Source organism: Salmo trutta, chromosome 11 (assembly GCF_901001165.1).
Source record: "Salmo trutta chromosome 11, fSalTru1.1, whole genome shotgun sequence".
NCBI lineage: Eukaryota > Metazoa > Chordata > Actinopteri > Salmoniformes > Salmonidae > Salmo > Salmo trutta.
The window spans coordinates 9,379,535-9,400,605 of record NC_042967.1 but is presented as its reverse complement, the minus strand read 5'-3'; the positions used below and the strand labels follow the sequence as shown (position 1 = coordinate 9,400,605).

The 21,071-nt window shown below is 43.2% G+C and overlaps 1 protein-coding gene and 1 long non-coding RNA gene across 2 annotated transcripts in view; both read right to left on the bottom strand.

Annotated features, from left to right (window-relative positions):
* Positions 1 to 20,692, bottom strand: part of LOC115201841 (uncharacterized) — a 107,628-nt gene extending 86,936 nt beyond the window's left edge. The window contains exons 1-2 of the mRNA XM_029765703.1: positions 20,540 to 20,692; positions 20,037 to 20,161 (exon numbers count right to left, since the gene is read on the bottom strand). Coding sequence (XP_029621563.1) covers positions 20,037 to 20,161; positions 20,540 to 20,612 — 198 coding nt within the window. The 5' untranslated portion in view covers positions 20,613 to 20,692. The remainder of the gene's footprint in view (positions 1 to 20,036; positions 20,162 to 20,539) is intronic.
* Positions 3,238 to 10,122, bottom strand: LOC115201953 (uncharacterized). Its single transcript, XR_003879854.1, has 3 exons — positions 10,076 to 10,122; positions 8,949 to 9,107; positions 3,238 to 3,278 (listed from the first exon to the last, which is right to left on the bottom strand). It is a non-coding gene; the product is annotated as an uncharacterized LOC115201953 (long non-coding RNA).
* Positions 20,693 to 21,071: the final 379 nt, after the last annotated feature.

Genomic DNA, 21,071 nt, shown 5'->3' with positions numbered 1-21,071 from the left:
CTTTCTCAAGAATGCGACATGTCTTGCCATGGAGTTTGCATGCAGTATGTGGCAATGCTCACAGACTGGTTCAAGCGAGGGCCGCCTGAGCGTGTTCCAAGCCAAGACAAAATACAAATAAATCGTGAGAATCTTTCAGAGAAATAGTATAACTGCATGACTGGGTGAATGAACACAATCATCGCCTCGTCCGCTTTCTTAACCGTTTTAGTCATTTTCTTCCAGCAAATTGAAGAATAACTAATTGTTTGTGATTAGGAAACTCGTGAGAACAAATACAACTAAGCACACAATAAAGCAGGACCACTATGGGACAGTTTAGTTGGCGCAACGCAAGTCTCGTTTTCCAATTGTTTGTTTTATTATCGTGAATCGTTCCTGTTCACACCGAGGTGAAGAGCAGAATAATTGAAGGAAGGAATCTGTGCCTCATGTTTATCACCTGTGGAAGGCGGGGCTTCCAGCGAGGCACGGATTTCATTGGCCTTGTCAGGTGAGATTGTAGATCTTTCAACCAAAGTCGCGAGAGTGCGACTCCCCATAGTATGTTGCACCGAAGTTGACTGACTGAAGGGAAACTCATACATATTTTGAGTCAATTAACTGGTCAAGTTCATACATTATAATGTGTGTTTTTGTATACAAACATAAGTTGTATTAATTTAATTTTATAAAAGAATAATAACCAGTTGCATCACTATTCTATATGTAGGCTATATGTATTACTATTCCCATTGAAGATCTATTACTGTATGTAGGCTATATGTATTACTATTCCCATTGAAGATCTATTACTGTATGTAGGCTATATGTATTACTATTCCCATTGAAGATCTATTACTGTATGTAGGCTATATGTATTACTATTCCCATTGAAGATCTATTACTGTATGTAGGCTATATGTATTACTATTCCCATTGAAGATCTATTACTGTATGTAGGATATATGTATTACTATTCCCATTGAAGATCTATTACGTATGAAGGCTATATGTATTACTATTGCCATTGAAGATCTATTACAGTATGTAGGATATATGTATTTCTCCCTTACCTTGTTCCCCCATCTTTAGTCCACTCAGTAGATCAGTGCTCTCTGGTTCATCTTCTATTGTCTCCTCTTTGACCAGCAGCAGATCAGGCTTCCCATCCTCCATGTCTACTGACTGTAAGAGATACAGAGTGAGAGGATGTTGGATCAAGAAATCTGATATGAGCACCCTGCTATGGAGCATCTTCTGATTGTGTAATGAGGGACTGCTATGAGTACCATGCAAACATGTTAGTAGATTTTATACATTAGTTAATTTAATTACCGTAATTTCCAGACTATTAAGCGCACCTGAATATAAGCAGCACCCACTGAATTAAAAAAAAATATTATTTTGAACATAAATAAGCCGAACATGTCTATAAGCCGCAGGTGCCTACTGGTACATTGAAACAAATGAACTTTACACAGGCTTTAACGAAACACGGCTTGTAACAAAAATAAATAGGCTTTAACGAAACACGGCTTGTAACAAAAAATACAAAATTAGCAGTAAACAGTAGCCTACCAAGAAAGTCATGGTCACCATCTTCCTTCTCCTGTGCACTGAAACCACTGAAACCATCTCCTTCGATGTCGGAGTTGAATAGCCTCAGAATTGCTTCATCCGATATTGGATCGTTTTCATTGTCGCTCTCGTCACTTTCATCCGGAGGCAAATCCCCCGCTGAGCCCTCTTCAACACGCAGCAGTCCAGCCTTTCCAAACCCGTTGATGATAGTGGATTTTTTGACAATGCTCCACGCTGTCTGGACCCACTGGCAGACTTGACCATAAGTTGCTCTTCGCATGCGGGCCCGTTTTAGTGAAGGATTTCTCCCCACTTGTCATCCACGCCTCCCGCTGAACCACGGAGCGCCACCTTAAATGCACGATTTACACTGATGTCGAGTGGCTGCAAATACTTTGTTGTGCCCCCAGGAATCAGGGTGACAAAATTACTACCGTAATCAGAATGATGGGAAGTTTGAGAGCGCTCGATTTAATCTAAACAGTAAACAAAAAATAATAAATAACAAAAATAGTTGTTTGACCTTAACCCGTTTGGCAATTTCATTGGTCTAATGAAAGCTTCATGCCGACAAAAAATTAGCACGTCACAGAATGTGTTTAATATTTTTTTTGATTTGAAAGCGGGAAAAATCCATATATTAGCCGCGTCATTGTTTAAGCCACGACATTCAAAGCCTGGGAAAAAAGTTGCGGCTTATAGTCCGGAAATTACGGTACATGACGCTCATTAAAATGGTTTGATAATTCAAAGGCATAGTCCCAAACTTAAGACAAAATTCATCAAGACCTTGGGCTATATCCGAAAAGAGTATCAAAATAGAAGTGCTGATCAAAGATCAGGTCCCCGCCTGTCTACATAGTCTTATTCATTATGATCTAAAAGAAAAACTGATCCTAGATCAGCACTTGTACTCTGAGAGGGCTTTGTGGATGCGGAGGGTATTGTGCACGGCCCAGTACATCACTAGGGCCAAGCTTCCTGCCATCTAAGACCTCTATACCAGGCAGTATCAGAGGAAGGCCCTAAAAGTTGCCAAAGACTCCAGCCACCCTAGTCATAGACTGTTCTCTCTGCTACCGTACGGCAAGCCGTACTGGTGCGCCAAGTACAGGTCCAAATGGCTTAACAGCTTCTACCCCCAAGCCATAAGACTCCTTAACAGCTAACCGAACTATTTGCATTGACCAACCATTTTTACGCTGCTGCTACTCTGTGTTTATTATCTATGCAGTCACTTTACCTCTACCTACATGTACATATTACCTCAATTAGCGCTACTAACCAGTGCCCCCACGTATCGACTCTGTACCGTTACCCCCTGTATATAGCCTTGTTACTGTTATTTTATTGTTGCTCTTTAATTATGTTATTTTTCAATTTTCTTATTTTTATTTATTGTTTACTTCAGTTTATTTAGTAAATACTTTAACTTATTTTTTCTTAAAACTGCATTGTTGGTTAAGGGCTTGTAAGTAAGCATTTCACTGTTGTATTCTGCGCATGTGACAAATAAAATTTGATCTAATACCATACAGACAGTAGTTCAGTGGGCTCACCTCAGTGAGACTGTGTTTGGTCCTGTGCTGCTCAGCTGGTTCCTCTGTGGGTTCAGGAGGAGGTGTAGTCTGGTTGTCCTCCATGACCATGGTCCCCTCAGGGTTCCCCAGACCCTCCTCCTCCTTCACCAGCAGCACCTCTGGACCCTCCTCCTCCTGGAAGAGAGCCATGATACAGATTACACAGACATACACGCACACACAAAAATGATGGATGGGCCATACTTGTGAATATTAGAAACATTTTAAAGTCAAACAAATGCTCTGTCACAATGTGCATCAGCTAATTAAAATCACCAATTTACTTGCAAGTGATAGAACGCACTCACAGATAAACACACATTCAACATGGAGTGTTTACCCATCCCCACTATGTTTGAGTCCTATACCGTAGTTACAGAATGACTTCATTGTTGTTAAACCCATCATGGTGGACATAAATATGATGTTGTGGATAAATATGAGTCAGCTATGATAAGTCAAAAGTCATCAGACAAACCTGACTAAACTATTTTGAAGTGTACAGTAGGTGTTTCAGGACCCCCTTGCAAATGTATTAAAAATAAAAACTGAAATCACATTTACATAAGTAATCAGACCCTTTAGTCAGTACTTTGTTGAAGCACCTTTGGCAGCGATTACAGCCTCAAGTCTTCTTGGCTATGACGCTACAAAAATTTGGGGAGTTTCTCCCATTCTTTTCATCAGATCCTCTCAAGCTCTGTCAGGTTGGCTGGGGAGCGTCACTGCACAGCTATTTTCAGGTCTCTCCAGAGATGTTCGATCGAGTTCAAGTCTGGGCCACTCAAGGACATTCAGAGACTCGTGCTGAAGCCACTCCTGCGTTGTCTTGGCTGTGTGCTTAGGGTCGTTGTCCTGTTGGAAGGTGAACCGTCGCCCCAGTCTGAGGTCCTGAGCGCTCTGGAGCAGGTTTTCATCAAGGATCTTTCTGTACTTTGCTCCGTTCATCTTTCCCTTGATCCTGACTAGTCTCTCAGTCCCTGCCGCTGAAAAACATCCCCACAGCATGATGCTGCCACTACCATGCTTCACCGTAGGGATGGTGCCAGGTTTCCTCCAGACGTGACGCTTGGCATTCAGGCCAAAGAGTTTAAATCTTGGTTTCATCTGACCAGAGAATCTGGTTTCTCATGGTTTGAGAGTCCTTTAGGTGCCTTTTTGCAAACTCCAAGTGGGTTGTGATGTGCCTTTTATTGAGGAGCGGCTTCCGTCTGGCCACTCTACCATAAAGGCCTGAATGGTGGAGTGTTACAGAGGTGGCTGTCCTTCTGGAAGGTTCTCCCATCTCCACAGAAGAATTCTAGAGCTGTCAGAGTAGCCATCAGGTTAATGGTCACTTTCCTGACCAAGGCCCTTCTCCACTTATTGCTCAGTTTAGTCAGACGGCCAGCTCTAGGAAGAGTCTTGGTGGTTCCCAACTTCTTCCATTTAAGAGTGATGGAGGCCACTGTGTTCTTGGGAACCTTCAATGCAGCAGACATTTTTTGGTAGCCTTCCCTAGATCTGTGCCTCGACACAATCCTGTTTCTGAGCTCTACGGACAATTCCTTTGACATCATGGCTTGATTTTTGCTCTGACATGCACTGTCAACTATGGGACCTTATATAAACAGGTGTGTGCCTTTCCAAATCATGTTCAATCAATTGAATTTACCAGAGGTGGACTCCAATCAAGTTGTAGAAACATCTCAAGGATGAGCAATGGAAACAGGATGCACCGGAGCTCAATTTCAAGTCTCATAGCAAAGGGTCTGAATACATACGTAACAAGACATTAATGTTTTCTCTATTTTTAATACATTGGCAAAAATTCTAAAAACCTGTGTTCGCCTTGTCATTGTGGGCTATTGTGTGTTGATTGAGTAAAAAAATAAATATGTAATACATTTTAGAATAAAGCTGTAAATAACAAAATGTGGAAAACACAAAGGGGTCTGAATACTTTCTGAATGCACTCTATATTGTGAACTTCCTGGCGAGCAGTCCCCAGGTGGTGAGGGTAGGCACATCTGCCACGCTGACCCTCAACACGGGGCCTCTCGGGGGTGCGTGCTTAGTCCCCTCCCATACTCCCTGTTCACCCACGACTGCGCGGGCGCGAACTACTCCAACACCACCATTAAGTTTGCTGACGACACGACGGTAGTAGGCCTGATCACCGACGACGAGACAGCCTATAGGCAGGAGATCAGTGACCTGGCAGTGTGGTGCCAGGACAACAGCCTTTCCCTCAATGTCAGCAAGACAAAGGAGCTGATCGTGGAATACAGGAAACGGAGGGCCGAGCACACCTCCATCCACAGGGCTTTAGTGGAGCGGGTCGAGAGTCTCAATCTTGGTGTTCACACCACTAAGGAATTAACATGGCGCACACACACACACCAAAACAGGCGTGAAGAGGGCACAACACCATTTCCCCCTCAGGAGGCTGAAAAGATTTGGAATGGGCCCTCAGATCCTCAAAAAGTTATACAGCTGCACCATTGAGAGCATCCTGACTGGCTGCATCACTGCTTGGTTAGGCAACTGCTTGGCATCCAAACGCAAGGCGCTACAGAGGGTAGTGCGTACGGCCCATCACGTCGCTGGACCCGAGCTCTCTGCCATCCTGGACCTCTATACCAGGTGGTGTCAGAGGAAGGCCCAAAACTTGTCAAAGGCTCCAGCCACCCAGGACTGTTCTCTCTGCTGCTACCGCACGGCAACTGGTACTGATGCACCAAGTATGAAACCAACAGAACCCTGAACAGCTTCTACACCCAAGCAATAAGACTGCTGTTACCTTGTACATTGAATCGGTACTGGTACCCCATGTATATAGCAAAGTTATCGCTACTCATTGTGAATTTATTCCTCATGTTATTATCTTTCTATTATTTGTAAATTTTACTTTCTGCATGGGAAGGGCCTATAAGTAAGCATTTCACTGTTAGTCTACATCTTTTATTTACGAAGCATATTTAATGTGACAAATAACATTTGATTTGTAGCTATATTTAGTAGGCCTTACGTGTAATGGTTATAAAGCGCTGTTGGGTGTATGCAGAATAGGGTGAGATCAGATGTGATGTGTACTAAAGAACAGTGGTGTAAAGTACTTAAGAAAACATAATTTCCGAATGCACTGTATATTGTGAACATCTCCCCTCTCCTGGACTTCCTGACGGGCAGTGCCCAGGTGGTGAGGGTAGGCACATCAGCCAAGCTGACCCCAACACGGGGCCCCTCAGGGGTGTGTGCTTAGTTCCCTCCTATACTCCCTGTTCACCCACGACAGCGCAGGCGTTTTTTTGCTTATCTGCACTTTACCATTTATATTTAACATCTTTTACTTTAACTCCACAACATTCCTAAAAAAAATGATGTACTTTTAACTCCTGACACCCAAAAGTACTCATTACATTTTGAATGCTTAGCAGGACAGGAAAATTGCCAAATTCCCACATTGATCAAGAGAACGTCCCTGGTCATCCCTACTGCCTCTGCTCTGGTGGACGCACTAAATACGTGCTTTGTTTGTAAATTACTTTTGATACATAAGTGTATTTAAAACAAATTACTTTCACTCAAGTAGTATTTTAGTGGGTGACTTTCACTTGAGCCATTTTCTTTGAAGGCATCTTTACTTTTACTCAATTATGACATTTGGGTACTTTTTCCACCACTGCTAAAGAGAGCCTCATTGAAAGTCTTAGAATGAAAAGTCCCATTTTGTGTTCATTAAAAATAAACATTTTGAATACACCATATGAAAACCCACACACCGAACAAAAAAATAAATGCAACTTGTAAAGTGTTGGTCCCAGGTTTCATGAGCTGAAATAAAAGATCCCCGTAATGTTCCATATGCACAAAAAGCTTATTTGTCTCAAATTTTGTGCACAAATTTGTTTACATCCCTGTTAGTGAGCATTTCTCCTTTGCCAAGATAATCCATCCACCTGACAGGTGTGGTATATCAATAATCTGATTAAACAGAATGATCATTACAAAGGTGCACCTTGTGCTGGGGACAATAAAAGGTCACTAAAATGTGCAGTTTTGTCACAGCACAATGCCACAGATGTCTACATTTTTGAGGGAGAGTGCGATTGGCATGCTGACTGCAGGAATGTCAACAAGAGCCGTTGCCAGATAATGTAATGTTCATTTCTCTACCATAAGCCACCTCCAACATTATTTTAGAGAATTTAGCAGTACGTCCAACCGGCCTCACAACCGCAGACCATGTGTAAACATTGCCAGCCCAGGACCTCTGCATCTGGCTTCTTCACATGCGGGATAGTCTGAGAACAGCCACCTGGAAAGCTGATGAAACTGATTTGTGTTTCTGTCTGTAATAAAGCCCTTTTGTGGGGAAAAACTAATTCTGATTACCTGGACCTGGCTCCCCAGTGGGTGGGCCTATGTCCTCCCAGGCCAATCCATGGCTGCGCCCCTGCCTAGTCATGTGAAATCCATAGACTCATTTATTTATTTAAAATTGACAGATTTCCTTATATGAACTGTAACTCAGTAAAATCTTGGAAATTGTTGCCTTTATATTTTTGTTCAGTGTAAGCAGTTAAATGGAAGCAAAGAAAAAGGCATTTGTGAACAACATATAGCCTACACGATATGTAACGGACTTTTTAGGCTTAAATATATCACACAATAGCTGGATGCAATATTCTTCCCAGGAATATTCAACACTGAAATCTGTTACTCTCCTTATTCCAAAGGCATCTGTGGATCTTTCCTGCTGACAACACTGAAAATTCATCTGTCTTTAATGCAGGGGTTGATCTCAATGTTAGAAGCTATCGAGTGGAATGGTTACTTTCTATGTTATAGAGTGGAATGGTTTTTCTGCTGGTGTATCCTGAGGTAGCTCCTATCTGAGAACTTCTTTCCGCAGTACGTACAGGCAAATGGCCTTTCTCCCATATGAACATTCAGGTGCATCTTCAGATGGTGTTGGTGGGAGAACCTCTTCTCACACTGGGGGCAGCTGTAGGGTTTCTCCCCTGTGTGGACCCTCTGGTGCCTCTTCAGGTTGCAGGCCTGGGCAAAGCGCATGTGACACTGGGTACAATTGAAGGGTTTCACTCCTGTGTGGACCCTCTGGTGGATCTCCACCTTCTGGGGGCAGCTGAAGCCTTTGTTACAGAACATGCAGAGGAACCGCTTCTCTTTACCGCCTGTTGTTGCTCCCCCTCCCTGAGCCTTGGCCCTTTGGTCCTTTGAGTTCAATACCTGATCGAAAAGGACACTGCTCTCTGAATCGCATGGTGCCATCGACGTGGACACTGGGTCGCGATCCCTGAGTGCGTGTAAAGGCGAGTGGGTGGTGACATTTAGATTTGTCTCTAAGCTTTCCCTGTAGTCTAAGAAGTCACTGGAGCTGCCCTGCGAGTGTCCTTCTCCGAAGTGAGTCTCGTCTGCATTCCATGTCACAGGAACGTCGCCCTCCACTTTCACAGTCATCTCATCTACAACCAGACCCTCTCCTTTCTTATCTAGGCACCCTTCAGAGTATACACTACTACTGTACTGGTTCCAGTCCCCTCTCATTGGATTAGTCTGTGTATCTAAGCCCACAGGCATGTCACCAGGTATCATCTCTGTAGCGTATGAACAAGACGGATCATTGCCAGTCTGTAACGTGTCACCTGAGTCCTGATGGGACAGAACCGTCCTCGGGCTCGGGTTACCATAAAGTAAATACTCTGAGCGGGGAGCAGGTGGACAGACCAGTCGCCCCAGCCCTATTAAAGTCTCTGTATCTGTCTCTGACTTGAGGACGGCGTTCAGCGTTCCACTGACCTCCGTGATTCTGCGTCGGGTCCTGGGCAGCTCTGGGGTAGTGGTGGGGTCCTCCGTGGCTACAGGGGAGGCCACTCCAGTCTGGATGTCTCTGCTGTGTCGTGGGTCCTCCTCTCCTTCAGACCTCTCCAGCTTGACCCCAGGACTTGCATCTTCAGGCTAACACAAGAAAAAAGGAGGTAATTACCGATACATGAGTAGAATTGGATAACAATGCCGTAGGGAAGTCTCACAAGCTCCTCTATGGCAGATAAATGAGGATGTACATGTAAGCAAGTGAATAGCTGAGGGAAGCCTTACGAAATAAACTGGCCACATTTGATATACAGTAATTTTGATGTAATCAGGGTCTAAAATGAACACCCACCAATTGAGTGTAGATTTTGACATTGGCGGGTAAGAATGTCTAATTCACCTGCTACGTTGGTGGGTGGTCACACTCAGGGCTCTACAGTGCAAGCATTTCATAAAAATAGTAAAGTAAAGTATGGCACAAGTGCAAGTTGTGATTTAAAGCTAAATAAATGCTGCAGTAGCTGTTTTGAAAGTATTTCTGCAGTTTTGTTTCATATCTGGTAATGCACAAAAAAATCTGAATTCAAACGTTATAGCTACCCCACCTTGCAAAGCAACACTGCCTGTCTGGGGTGCTGTGGGCGAAGTGCTGAAGGATTCGTTTTTAGAAGCAATGCGCTCAGCCTTAAATGTTGGTCTAATTTACTCAAAAGTCTACTAAAATGAGACTTTGTCCTTGTGTTTGTCTATTTACATTGTTTTGTTCACAAGCTAGGTTGCTTTCAATGTTTGAGTTTGCTTCCACTGCTAGCAAAAAGATACATGGTAAAGGTCTCTACTAGTGAGATAGTAACAGGGACACTTGCCTGTGACAAAGGTAACCTTAAAGGGGCAACTAAACATTTTTGCCTCTACTATGCATGCTCATCTGTTTTCTTTTTTTTTTTATTATGGCGGCAAAAATATTTTGGCTGGTAAATTCTTTTTTTTATTTTTTATCTGAGTGGCTGTTAGATTAATGCTTCTATTATGATTTTTTATCTACCTGCCACAGTGCCTGGTATACAAAAAAAGTATGTTTTAGGCCCTGGATGTAATACTATTACACTAACCTCTATCACGATAACATCCTGGGTTGAGGTTCCACTCCCATCGTCAACAGTGATTGGTTGGTCATCTCTCCATGTATTGTCTCTCGCTGGCTTCACAAAGCTCCTGTGGCCTCCAGTGAGATGTCCTTCACCTGAGAGAGTGATTGGGGGAAAAGAGGTGCAAGAATGGTCAGCTATTGGTTAGCTATTGTAAATGCTCAACGCTATATTATACACAGAATGTACAAAACATTAAGAACACCTTTCTAATACTGAGTTGCACCCCCTTTTGCCCTCAGAACAGCCTCAATTCAAGGGGTCGAAAGCATTCCACTGGGATGCTGGTCCATGTTGACTCCAATGCTTCCCACAATTGTGTCAAGTTGGCTAGATGTCCTTTGGCCATTCGTGCACGGTGTCAATAGACTCAATTATTAATTAGATAATAATTCAATATCTTAATTTAAGATTATACTAAATGAAGCGAACTCAGATTTGTACAATAGTCACATACACTACCGTTCAAAAGTTTGGGGTCACTTAGAAATGTCCTTGTTTTTGAAAGAAAAACAATGTTTTTGTCCATTGAAATACAGTGTAGACATAGTCATTTACAACATTAACAATCGTAGCTGGAAACGGCATACTTTTAATGGAATATCTACATAGGCGTAGAGGCCCATTATCAGCAACCATCACTCCTGTGTTCCAATGGCACGTTGTGTTAGCTAATCCAAGTTTACAATTTTAAAAAGGCTAATTGATCATTAGAAAACCCTTTTGCAATGATGTTAGCACAGCTGAAAAGTGTTGTTCTGATTTAAGAAGCAATAAAACTGGCCTTCTTTAGACTAGTTGAGTATCTGGAGCATCAGCATTTGATTACAGACTCAAAATGGCCAGAAACAAAGAACTTTCTTCTGAAACTCGTCAGTCTATTCTTGTTCTGGGAAATGAAGGCTATTCCATGCGAGAAATTGCCAAGAAACTTAAGATCTCGTACAACGCTGTGTACTACTCCCTTCACAGAACCACGGTGCACAACTGAGCAAGAGGACAAGTACATTAGAGTGTCTAGTTTGAGACAGACGCTTCACAAGTCCTCAAATTGCACCTTCATTACGTCAACAGTGAAGAGGCAACTCCGGGTTGGCTTGATATTAAAAGACCAATATGGGATACATGATTTTAGGTCATTCAGAATGCGTCACGGTTTCTCATTTTTCACACATGGACGCCTTTCCTTCGCTGGGCGGGCCGTTTGGAAATGTTTGGGCAAAATGTAAGTATACCCACTTCTCCAAGCACCACTACACAACTGGAGATACTATTTATAGATCGAGTGATTATGTTCCATGCATCATTGTTTTCAATTAGTAAATAATATAGAATGCAGTAAATTTGATAGTGTCTTTGTGCAAGATTCTGTAGCAAGCTAAGTAATCAAGAGAATTATTGCATACCATCTCAAAATTGACCAAGACCAAATTCTGGTTAACATATCTAAATTCATGTGTAAAGGGGACCCCACCACCCACAAAATGTACCTCTTGCCATTCCTCTGAATCGTTCGATGATCTTGACACTACTGGGACGACTGGCGAGGACGCGCTCTCGCATTGTCTTCTCTGCACGCTCCCGTGCCACCTTCAGTTCGATTAGCTGAAGTTTCCTCCGCAATGTCGTGATTTCTTTCTGGCTTTGAGTTATTTCCAAACGAAACACTGCATAGTCGTCGTCTACGAGTTTACAGATCTCTGCCACGGCTGCATTCGCTAGCACCTCCATGATGGAGGCTATTTGAGTGTGAAAAACCATGGCCATTGTTAGCAGCTAAATTAGCGTTACTTACTAGATAACGTTAACATCTATCATCCAAGTTCTGTCGCCAAAGCGAATGAAATATTATCTGGGGTATATGTTTAGTGCTGTGCAGTTAAATTCGTCATATTTTGAATTCCATGGTTGTTAAAATGTCTAAATGACAAAAACACAAACGTGAAAATTGTTCTTGACCATGTTTACTTCCGTTTACTTAGTCTTTGGAATTTGGTTGGCGTATCGTATCCAAATTGTAGGTGCATACACCGCCATCTACAGTTCTGGAGTGTCAGGCCAATCACAGCCTACCTACATAAAATTATCTTACTTAGTCCTGGTCCTCTAAGAAAGTTACATATAGCCGTAGACACCTACACTCATTAAAAACCCATTACCCCATTCCACTACTTTTACCCTATTGTCTCCTGCACCATACCAACGGACTGGGAGGACAGGACACCACCCCTCATCACACCCAGTAAAACTCTTATGAAGTCAAATCTTATACCCAAATGCATCTCTGCAGCTGCCACCACATCCATTTTCTGTGATTTACTTTCCATTTCTGTGGTACAGTTGATAACCATCGCTAAGAAGCCAACCTTACTGAAGCATAACTCACTCGTTACCCTATCCCTCTGTACTGGTACAACTCGATTACCCACTGGGATCCTCTCAGGACCCTCACCCGTGATCCATCCTCTTCCATTTTTTTCACTGCCTCAGCATACTACACCCTCTGCATTAGTCTGATTCTGGCCACTTCAATTTGCCTATTTTGCACCAGACACATCCAAACCCCAGCAAGATGGGCACCCCTACAGTTAACACACAACTACACAATCCACTGTCCCATGCCCTCCTGCACACTTCCCACAACTTGGAATCTCCCTCCTACACACTGCTGCACCTAAAACAATGCAGTGGATTTGGCACCTGAAACAATGCAGTGGATTTGGCACAAAAGCTCTAACAGGATAACTGATATATCCTAACATGACTGCCGGGTAGAGACTGAGTCAAAACTCAAAAAAGGACTGACAGTGACTCCTCTTTCACCACCCTCCCCACCGGGTCTGTGACGCACCAAATGGCGGGCGTCACAAACACCCGGAATCTAAAACTTCAATTGCTCCAGCGCCACACTTAACGCTACCCCAGAAAATCACTCCTTTCTATGATGCCCTCTTCCTAAGAGCAAAGCAAGAAACTGATCTTGACCCAAGTTGCGTGACACGGAGTGCCTGCTCCCTCTGGTCAGAAGAAACACAAACAAATATCACAAGTTCACTACAGGTTACCTTCACTGATTCAACTGCACCCAACTCCTTTTACACTGAAGAGAAAGGATCTTATGGGTTGGCCTCATTGCTCAAAGGGTGTGGCTAAATAAAAAGTTATGCATGCTGTTCTTTGAAATACAGTACTGTTTATTACATTGCACATTAAATCTCCCGTTATGTTCGTCACTACTTACCAGTCAAAATCATAAACCCTGCCTATTTTTACAATTTCTGTTCTTAAAATCGGATTTAAACCTATTAACCTTAACCACACTACTAACCTTAAGCATAACCCAGGAATATAAATAAATATGTGAATGGTGCGTATAGACAGTATATGAATAGAACTGGCTTGTAGAACAGTAAATACGGTGCATCCGGAAAGTATTCAGACTCCCTTTTTCCACAATTTGTTACGTTACAGCCTTATTCTAAAATGGATTTAATGATTTCCCCCCCCCCCTCTTTAATCTACACACAATACCGCATAATGACAAAGTGAAAACAGGTTTAGACAAAAACAGAAATACCTTATTTACAGTTGAAGTCGGTAGTTTACATACACCTTAGCCAAATACATTTAAACTCAGTTTTTCACAATTCCTGACAATTAATCCTAGTAAAAATTCCCTAATTGACATCATTTGACCCAATTGGAGGTGTACCTGTGGATGTATTACAAGGTCTACCATCAAACTAGGTGCCTCTTTGCTTGACATCATGGGAAAATCAAAAGAAATCAGCTTAGACCTCAGAAGATAAAAAAAATTGTAGACCTCCAAGTCTGGTTCAGCCTGAAGGTACCACGTTCATCTGTACAAACAATAGTACGCAAGTATAAACACCATGGGACCACACAGCCGTCATACCGCTCAGGAAGGAGACACGTTCTGTCTCCTAGAGATTAATGTACTTTGATTTGCACATTTCGCACCAATCTCAGAACAGCAACAAAGGACCTTGTGAAGATGCTGGAGGAAACGGGTACAAAATAATCTATATCCACAGTAAAATGAGTCCTATATCGGCAGAACCTGAAAGGCCGCTCACCAAGGAAGAAGCCACTGCACCAGAACTGCCATAAAAAAGCCAGACTACGGTTTGCAACTGCATATGGGGACAAAGATCGTACTTTTTGGAGAAATGTCCTCTGGTTTGATGAAACAAAAATAGAACTGTTTGGCCATAATGACCATCATTATGTTTGGAGGAGAAAGGGGGACGCTTGCAAGCCGAAAAACACCATCCCAACCGTGAAGCACGGGGGTGCCAGCGTCATGTTGTGGGGGTGCTTTGCTGCAGGAGGGACTGGTGCACTTCACAAAATAGATGGCATCATGAGGCTGGAAAATTATGTGAATATATTGAAGCAACATCTCATGAAATCAGTCAGGAAGTTAAAGCTTGGTTGCAACTGGGTCTTCCAAATGGACAATGTCCCCAAGCATACTTCCAAAGTTGTGGCAAAATGGCTTAAGGACAACAAAGTCAAGGTATTGGAGTGGCCATCAAAGCCTTGACCTCAATCCCATACAAAATGTCTGGGCAGAACTGAAAGCGTGTGCGAGCAAAGAGGCCTACAAACCTGACTCAGTTACACCAGCTCTGGGCCAAAATCCATCCAACTTATTGTGGGAAGCTTGATGAAGGCTACCCGACACGTTTGACCCAAGTTCAACAATTTAAAGGCAGTGCTACCAAATACTAATTGAGTGTATAAACTTCTGACCCACTCGGAATGTGATGAAAGAAATAAAAGCTGAAATAATTCTCTCTACTATTATTCTGACATTTCACATTCTTAAAATAAAGTGGTGATCCTAACTGACCTAAGACAGGGATTTTTTATGAGGATTAAATGTCAGGAATTGTGAAACTGAGTTGAAATGTATTTGGCTAAGGTGTATGTAAACTTCTGACTTCAACTGTATACTAACAGCCCTATGAAACCCTTTTAAAGACAAGATAACACAATACAAAATAAACCAGGGCAATTTATATGCAAATGGTATTATGGCAGCCATATTGGATTTTGGACACCATATTGGATTTGAGGCTAAATCCATGGAGGCCCCAAAGATAATCTTTGGTGGCTTGACTTAATTACAAGACTAGGAGCTAAAGATACAAAATCCTTCAAGCAACCTCGCACCCCAAAAAAATCTAATTCCGATATCTGAGACCACTTGTTTTGAGCAAATTACAATAGCCCAAACATTTAAAAAAACAACATAACTATGTCTTTTTGTCAGGCAGGACCATACAGCACTGAATGAGAGCACATATGACTTGGAAAGTCTATTAATCAGCTACCAAAAAGTAAAGCTTACATTCATCATACATATTCATAGTTGACATTTCCATCTATTGTATCTCTGTGTTTACAGGTCTATATTTGTTAGATGCATTAAGATATCCTAATGTTGTTTGTATGTAGGTAGAACTACTATCTAAAACATGTGGGTGGCTTGCCACTAGCCTATTATATTCATTATGATCTAAAAGGCTAAACTGATCCTAGATCAGCACTCAGAGGCTTGGTGGATACGGGCCCTGACCTAATACCATTCAGACAGTAGTTCAGTGGGCTCACCTCAGTGCTGCTCAGCTGGTTCCTCTGTGGGTTCAGGAGGAGGTGTTCGCCAGACCCTCCTCACACCCCTCCTTCACCAGCAGCACCTCTGGACCCTCATCCTCCTGGAAGAGACAGGTGATAGACACACTCACACACACACATAGAGCTAAAACACACTTTCAACATGGAGTGCCTACCCATCTCCACTACATTTGAGTCATTTACTGTAGTTAAAGAATGACTTCATTGTTGTTAAACCCATCATGGTGGACATAAATATGATGTGGGTAAATATGAGTCAGCTACGATAAGTCAAAATTAGACAAACCTTAAACTATTTATGTTTACAGTAGGTGTTTGTTAGTGTGTGTGTGTGTGTGTGTGTGTGTAGGTATATTTAGTGTATATTGGTTATAAAGCGCTGTTGGATGTATGCAGAATAGGGTGAGATCAGATGTGATGTATACCAAAGAGAGTCTCAATGAAAGTCTTAGAATGAAAAGTCCCATTTTGTCTTTATTAAACATAAGTGTTAAATACACAATATAAAAACTACAAATACACGTCTCTCTTGGTGCCTGGCAGACATCTCAGCTTAATGTCGGCGCAGCACCAAGCTCAACAAGGAGCCGCTCTTCCTCCAAGGGAAGGCCTGCCCGCTCCAAGACCTCTCCATCCCGGTTGACAACACCACATTGTCCTCCTAGAGTGCAAAGAACCTTGGTGTGACCATGGACAACACCCTGCCATTCTCTGCAAAGCAGTGACTCGCTGCTGCAGGTTCATGCTCTACAACATCCGTAGAGTACGACCCTTCCTCATACGGCGCAGGTCCTAATCCAGGCTCTTGTCATCCATCTCCCGTCATGACTACTGCAACTCTGTTGGCTGGGCTCCCTGCTTGTGCCATCAAACCCCTGCAACTTATCCAGTACACTGTAGCCCGCCTGTGTTCAACCTTCCCAAGTTCTCCAATGTCACCCCGCTCCTCCAGTGGCATCCAGTCGAAACTCGCATCCACTAAGACTAGGGTGCTTGCCTATGGAGCAGCAAGGGGAACTGCTCAAACCCTACATCCCAACCTGACCACTGTTCTGCCACGTCTTGTCTCTAGGCCGTCCCACACCTACGAGGGATCAGCTCCCGCTCAGCCCAATCAAAGCTCATTTCTGTCCTGGCACCCCAATGAAAGAACCAGCTTCCCCCTGAAGCTAGGACACCAGAGTCCCTGCCCATCTTCTGAACATTTCTGAAACCCAATCTCTTCAAAGAGTATCTTAAATGAAGTGTTAAACATATCAAAATATATTTTTTATTTGACATTCTTCAAAGTAGCCACCCTTTGCCTTGATGAGAGCTCTGCACACTCTTGGCATTCTCTCAACCAGCTTCATGAGGTAGTCACCTGCATTTCAATTAACAGGTGTGCCTTCTTAAAAGTTAATTTGTGGAATTTTTCTTTATGCGTTTAAGCCAATCAGTTGTTGTGACAAGGTAGGGGAGGGTATATTTGGTAAAAAAAACAAGTCCATATTATGGCAAGAACAGCTCAAATAAGCAAAGAGAAATGACAGTCCATTATTACTTGAAAGACAAAGGTCAATCAATCTGGAAAATTTCAATAACTAGTGCTTGATGGTTTTCGCAAAAACCATCAAGCACTATGATGAAACTGGCTCTCATGAGGACTGCCACAGCAAAGGAAGACCCAGAGTTACCTCTGCTGCAGAGGATAAGTTCATTAGAGTTAACTGCACCTTAGATTGCAGCCCAAATAAATGCTTCAGAGTTCAAGTAACAGATACATCTCAACATCAACTGTTCAGAGGACTGCATGAATCAGGCCTTCATGGTCGAATTGCTGCAAAGAAACCACTACTAAAGGACACCAATAAGAAGAAGAAGCACGAGCAATGGACATTAGACCGGTGTAAATCTGTCCTTTGGTCTGAGTCCAAATTTTAGATTTTTCTTTCCAACTGCCGTGTCTTTGTGAGATGCAGAGTAGGTGAACGGATGAAATCCGCTTGTGTGGTTCCCACCGTGAAGCATGGAGGAGGAGGTGTGATGGTGCTTTGCTGGTGGCACTGTCAATGATTTATTTAGAATTCAAGGCACACTTAACCAGCATGGCTACCACAGCATTCTGCAGCGATATGCCATCCCATCTGGTTTGGGCTTGGTGGGACTATCATTTATTTTTCAACAGGACAATGACCCAAAACACACCTCAAGGCTGTGTAAGGGCTATTTGACCAAGAATGAGAGATGAGTGCTGTGTCATTCGTCCAGCCTGAAGAGGCACCAGAGGATCCACGATGGAGTGAAATCCTATGATATGATAGTCCCGCCAAGCCTCCACAATCACCCAACCTCAACCCAATTGAGATGGTTTAGGATGAGTTGGACCACAGAGTGAAGGAAAAGCAATGCTCAGCATATATGGGAACTCCTTCAAGCATTCCTCATGAAGCTGGTTGAGAGAATGCCAAGAGTGTGCAAAGCTGTCAAGGCAAAGGGTGGCTACTTTGAAGAATCTCAAATCTATTTTGATTTGTTTAACACTTTTTTGGTTACTACATGATTCCATGTGTTATTTCATAGTTTTGATGTCTTCACTATTATTCTACAATGTAGAGAATAGTAAAAATAAATAAACCTTTAATGAGTAGGTGTGTCCAAACTTTTGACTGGCACTGTATATGTTTATATATGCCGCATATGACACAATGGCTGAATGCAATATTCTACCCAGGAATATTCATCACTGAAATGTGTTACTTTTGTTATTACAAAGGCATCTGTGGACCTTTTGCGCTGACAATGAAATTAAAATTAATCTTTGACTTCAGGTATAGAGTGGAATGGTTTTTCAGCTGGTGTATACTGAGGTAGCTCCTCTCTGAAAACCTCTTCCCGCAGTGCGTACACGCAAACAGCCTATCTCCCTTGTGGACCTTCAGGTGCATCTTCAGCTGGTGCTGGTGGGAAAACCTATTTTCACACTGGGGGGCAGCTGAAGGATTTCACTCCTGTGTGGATCCTCTGGTGCCTCTTCAGGCTGGACGAATGAGAGAAGTGCATATGACACTGGGTACAGCTGAAGGGTTTCACCCCTGTGTGGACCCTCTGGTGGATCTTTAGGTTGCCAGCCTGGGCAAAGCGCATGTGACACTGGGTACAGCTGAAGGGTTTCACCCCTGTGTGGACCCTCTGGTGGATCTCTACCTTCTGGAGGCAGCTGAAGCCTTTGTTACAGAACATGCAGAGGAAAGGTTTCTCTTTACTATTACCTGATGTTCCTCCCCCTCCCTGAGCCTGGGCCCTTTGGTCCTTTGAATTCAATAGCTGATCGAAAAGTACACGGCTGTGGGAATTCGAAGACCCCATTGATGTGGACGCTGGGTTGCGATCCCTGAACGCGTGTAAAGGGGAGTGGGTGGCGACATTTGGATTTGTCTCTAAGCTTTCCTTATAATCTAAGAAATCTCTGCCTTGTGAGTGTCCTTCTCCTAAGTGAGTCTGGTCTGCATTCCATGTCAGAGGAACATCTCCATCCACTTCATCTACGACTATAACCCCTCCTTTCTTATCTAGGCACACTTCAGAGTATACACTACTACTGTGCCGGTTCCAGTCCCCTCTAGACAGATCCGTCTGTGTCTCTAAAGACAAGAGCATGTTGCCAGGGTCCATCTCTGTAGTGTAAGAACAAGACGGATCATCACCACCAGTGTCTAAGGTGTCACCATCACCATCTCCACGGGAATGAACCTGGCTCTGGTGAAATACCGGAAAGTACTCTGAGCCGGGAGCAGGAGGACAGCCCAGTGGCCCCAGCCTCTCTGAGTCAGATCCTGTATGTAAGAGCCTGTGTGTTAAAGTCTCCTTGTCTGTCTCTGACTTGAAGACGGCGTTCGGCATTCCACTGACCTCCGTGATGCTGCGTTGGGTCCTAGGCGGTGCTGGGGTGGAGTCCTCCGTAGCTATAGGGGACACTCCAACCGCTCCAGTCTGGATGTTTCTGCTGTGCCGTGGGTCCTCCTGTCCTTCAGCCTTCTCCAGCTTGACTCTAGGACCTGCAGTCTCTGCATCTGCAGGCTGACAAGAGGAGGTTATTACCGGCACATGAGTTTAATTGGATAACAATGTTGCAGGGAAGTCTCACAAGCCTCCCTATGGCAGATAAATTAGGATGTACATGTAAGCAAGTGAATAGCTGATGGAAGCCTTTCTGAAATAAACGGCCCACATTTGATTTACAAATAACTGGAATCTTTTTATGCAACACTATTACACTAACCTCTATCACGATAACGTGCTGGGTTGAGGTTCCACTCCCCTCATCAACAGTGATTGATTGGTCATCTCTCCATCTATTGCGTCCCGCTGGCTTAACAAAGCTGCTGTGGCCTCCAGTGAGATGTCCTTCACCCGAGAGAGTGTGATTGGGGGAAAAGAGGTGTTTAGGTTTGCTACTGTCAATGCTCAACACTATATTGTACACCATTGACATTGTCTAGAATTGGCAAGGATGTAAGGTAACACTTTGTATAACTTCTTGATATACTACTTATAGATTTATGTTCCATGCATCATATTGTTTTCAATTAGTAAATAACAGGAAATGTAGTAAATCAAGAAAGTCGTTAGAATATGAGTGTCTTTGTGCAAGATAGTTAATTAATCAGGGGAATTATCCAAAAACTGACCAAGACACAATATTGGTTAACACATCGTAAGTCACAAATGCGCAGAGGGGAAGGGAGCGACAAGCCCCGCAGCTAGGCCCTCTGAAAAATGTACCTCTTGCCATTCCTCTGTATCGGTCGAGGATCTTGACACTACTGGGACGACTGCCGGGGACGCGCTCTCGCATTGTCCTCTCTGCGCGCTCCCGTGACACCTTCAGTTCCAGTAGCTGTAGTTTCCTCCGCAATGCCGTGTTTTCTTTCTGGCTTTGAGTTATTTCCAAACGAAACACTGCATAGTCGTCGTCTAATAGTTTACAGATCTCTGCCACGGCTGCATTCGCTAGCACCTCCATGATGGAAGTTATTTGAGTGTGAAAAACCATACAGTTAGCCATTGTTAGCTAACGTTAGCAGCTAGATAACATCTATCAACCAAGTCCTGTCTCCAACACGAACTAAACACTACCTGGGAAAAGTATGTGATGCTGTGCCGCTAAATTAGTCATATTTGGAGTTACATGGTTTAAATAAACGTCGAAATAACAACAACAAAAAAACGCTAACGTGGAAAATGTTTATGGTCACTGTTCACTTCCGTTTAAACTGAAGAGAAGTGATCTTATTGGTTGGCGTCATAGCTCAAA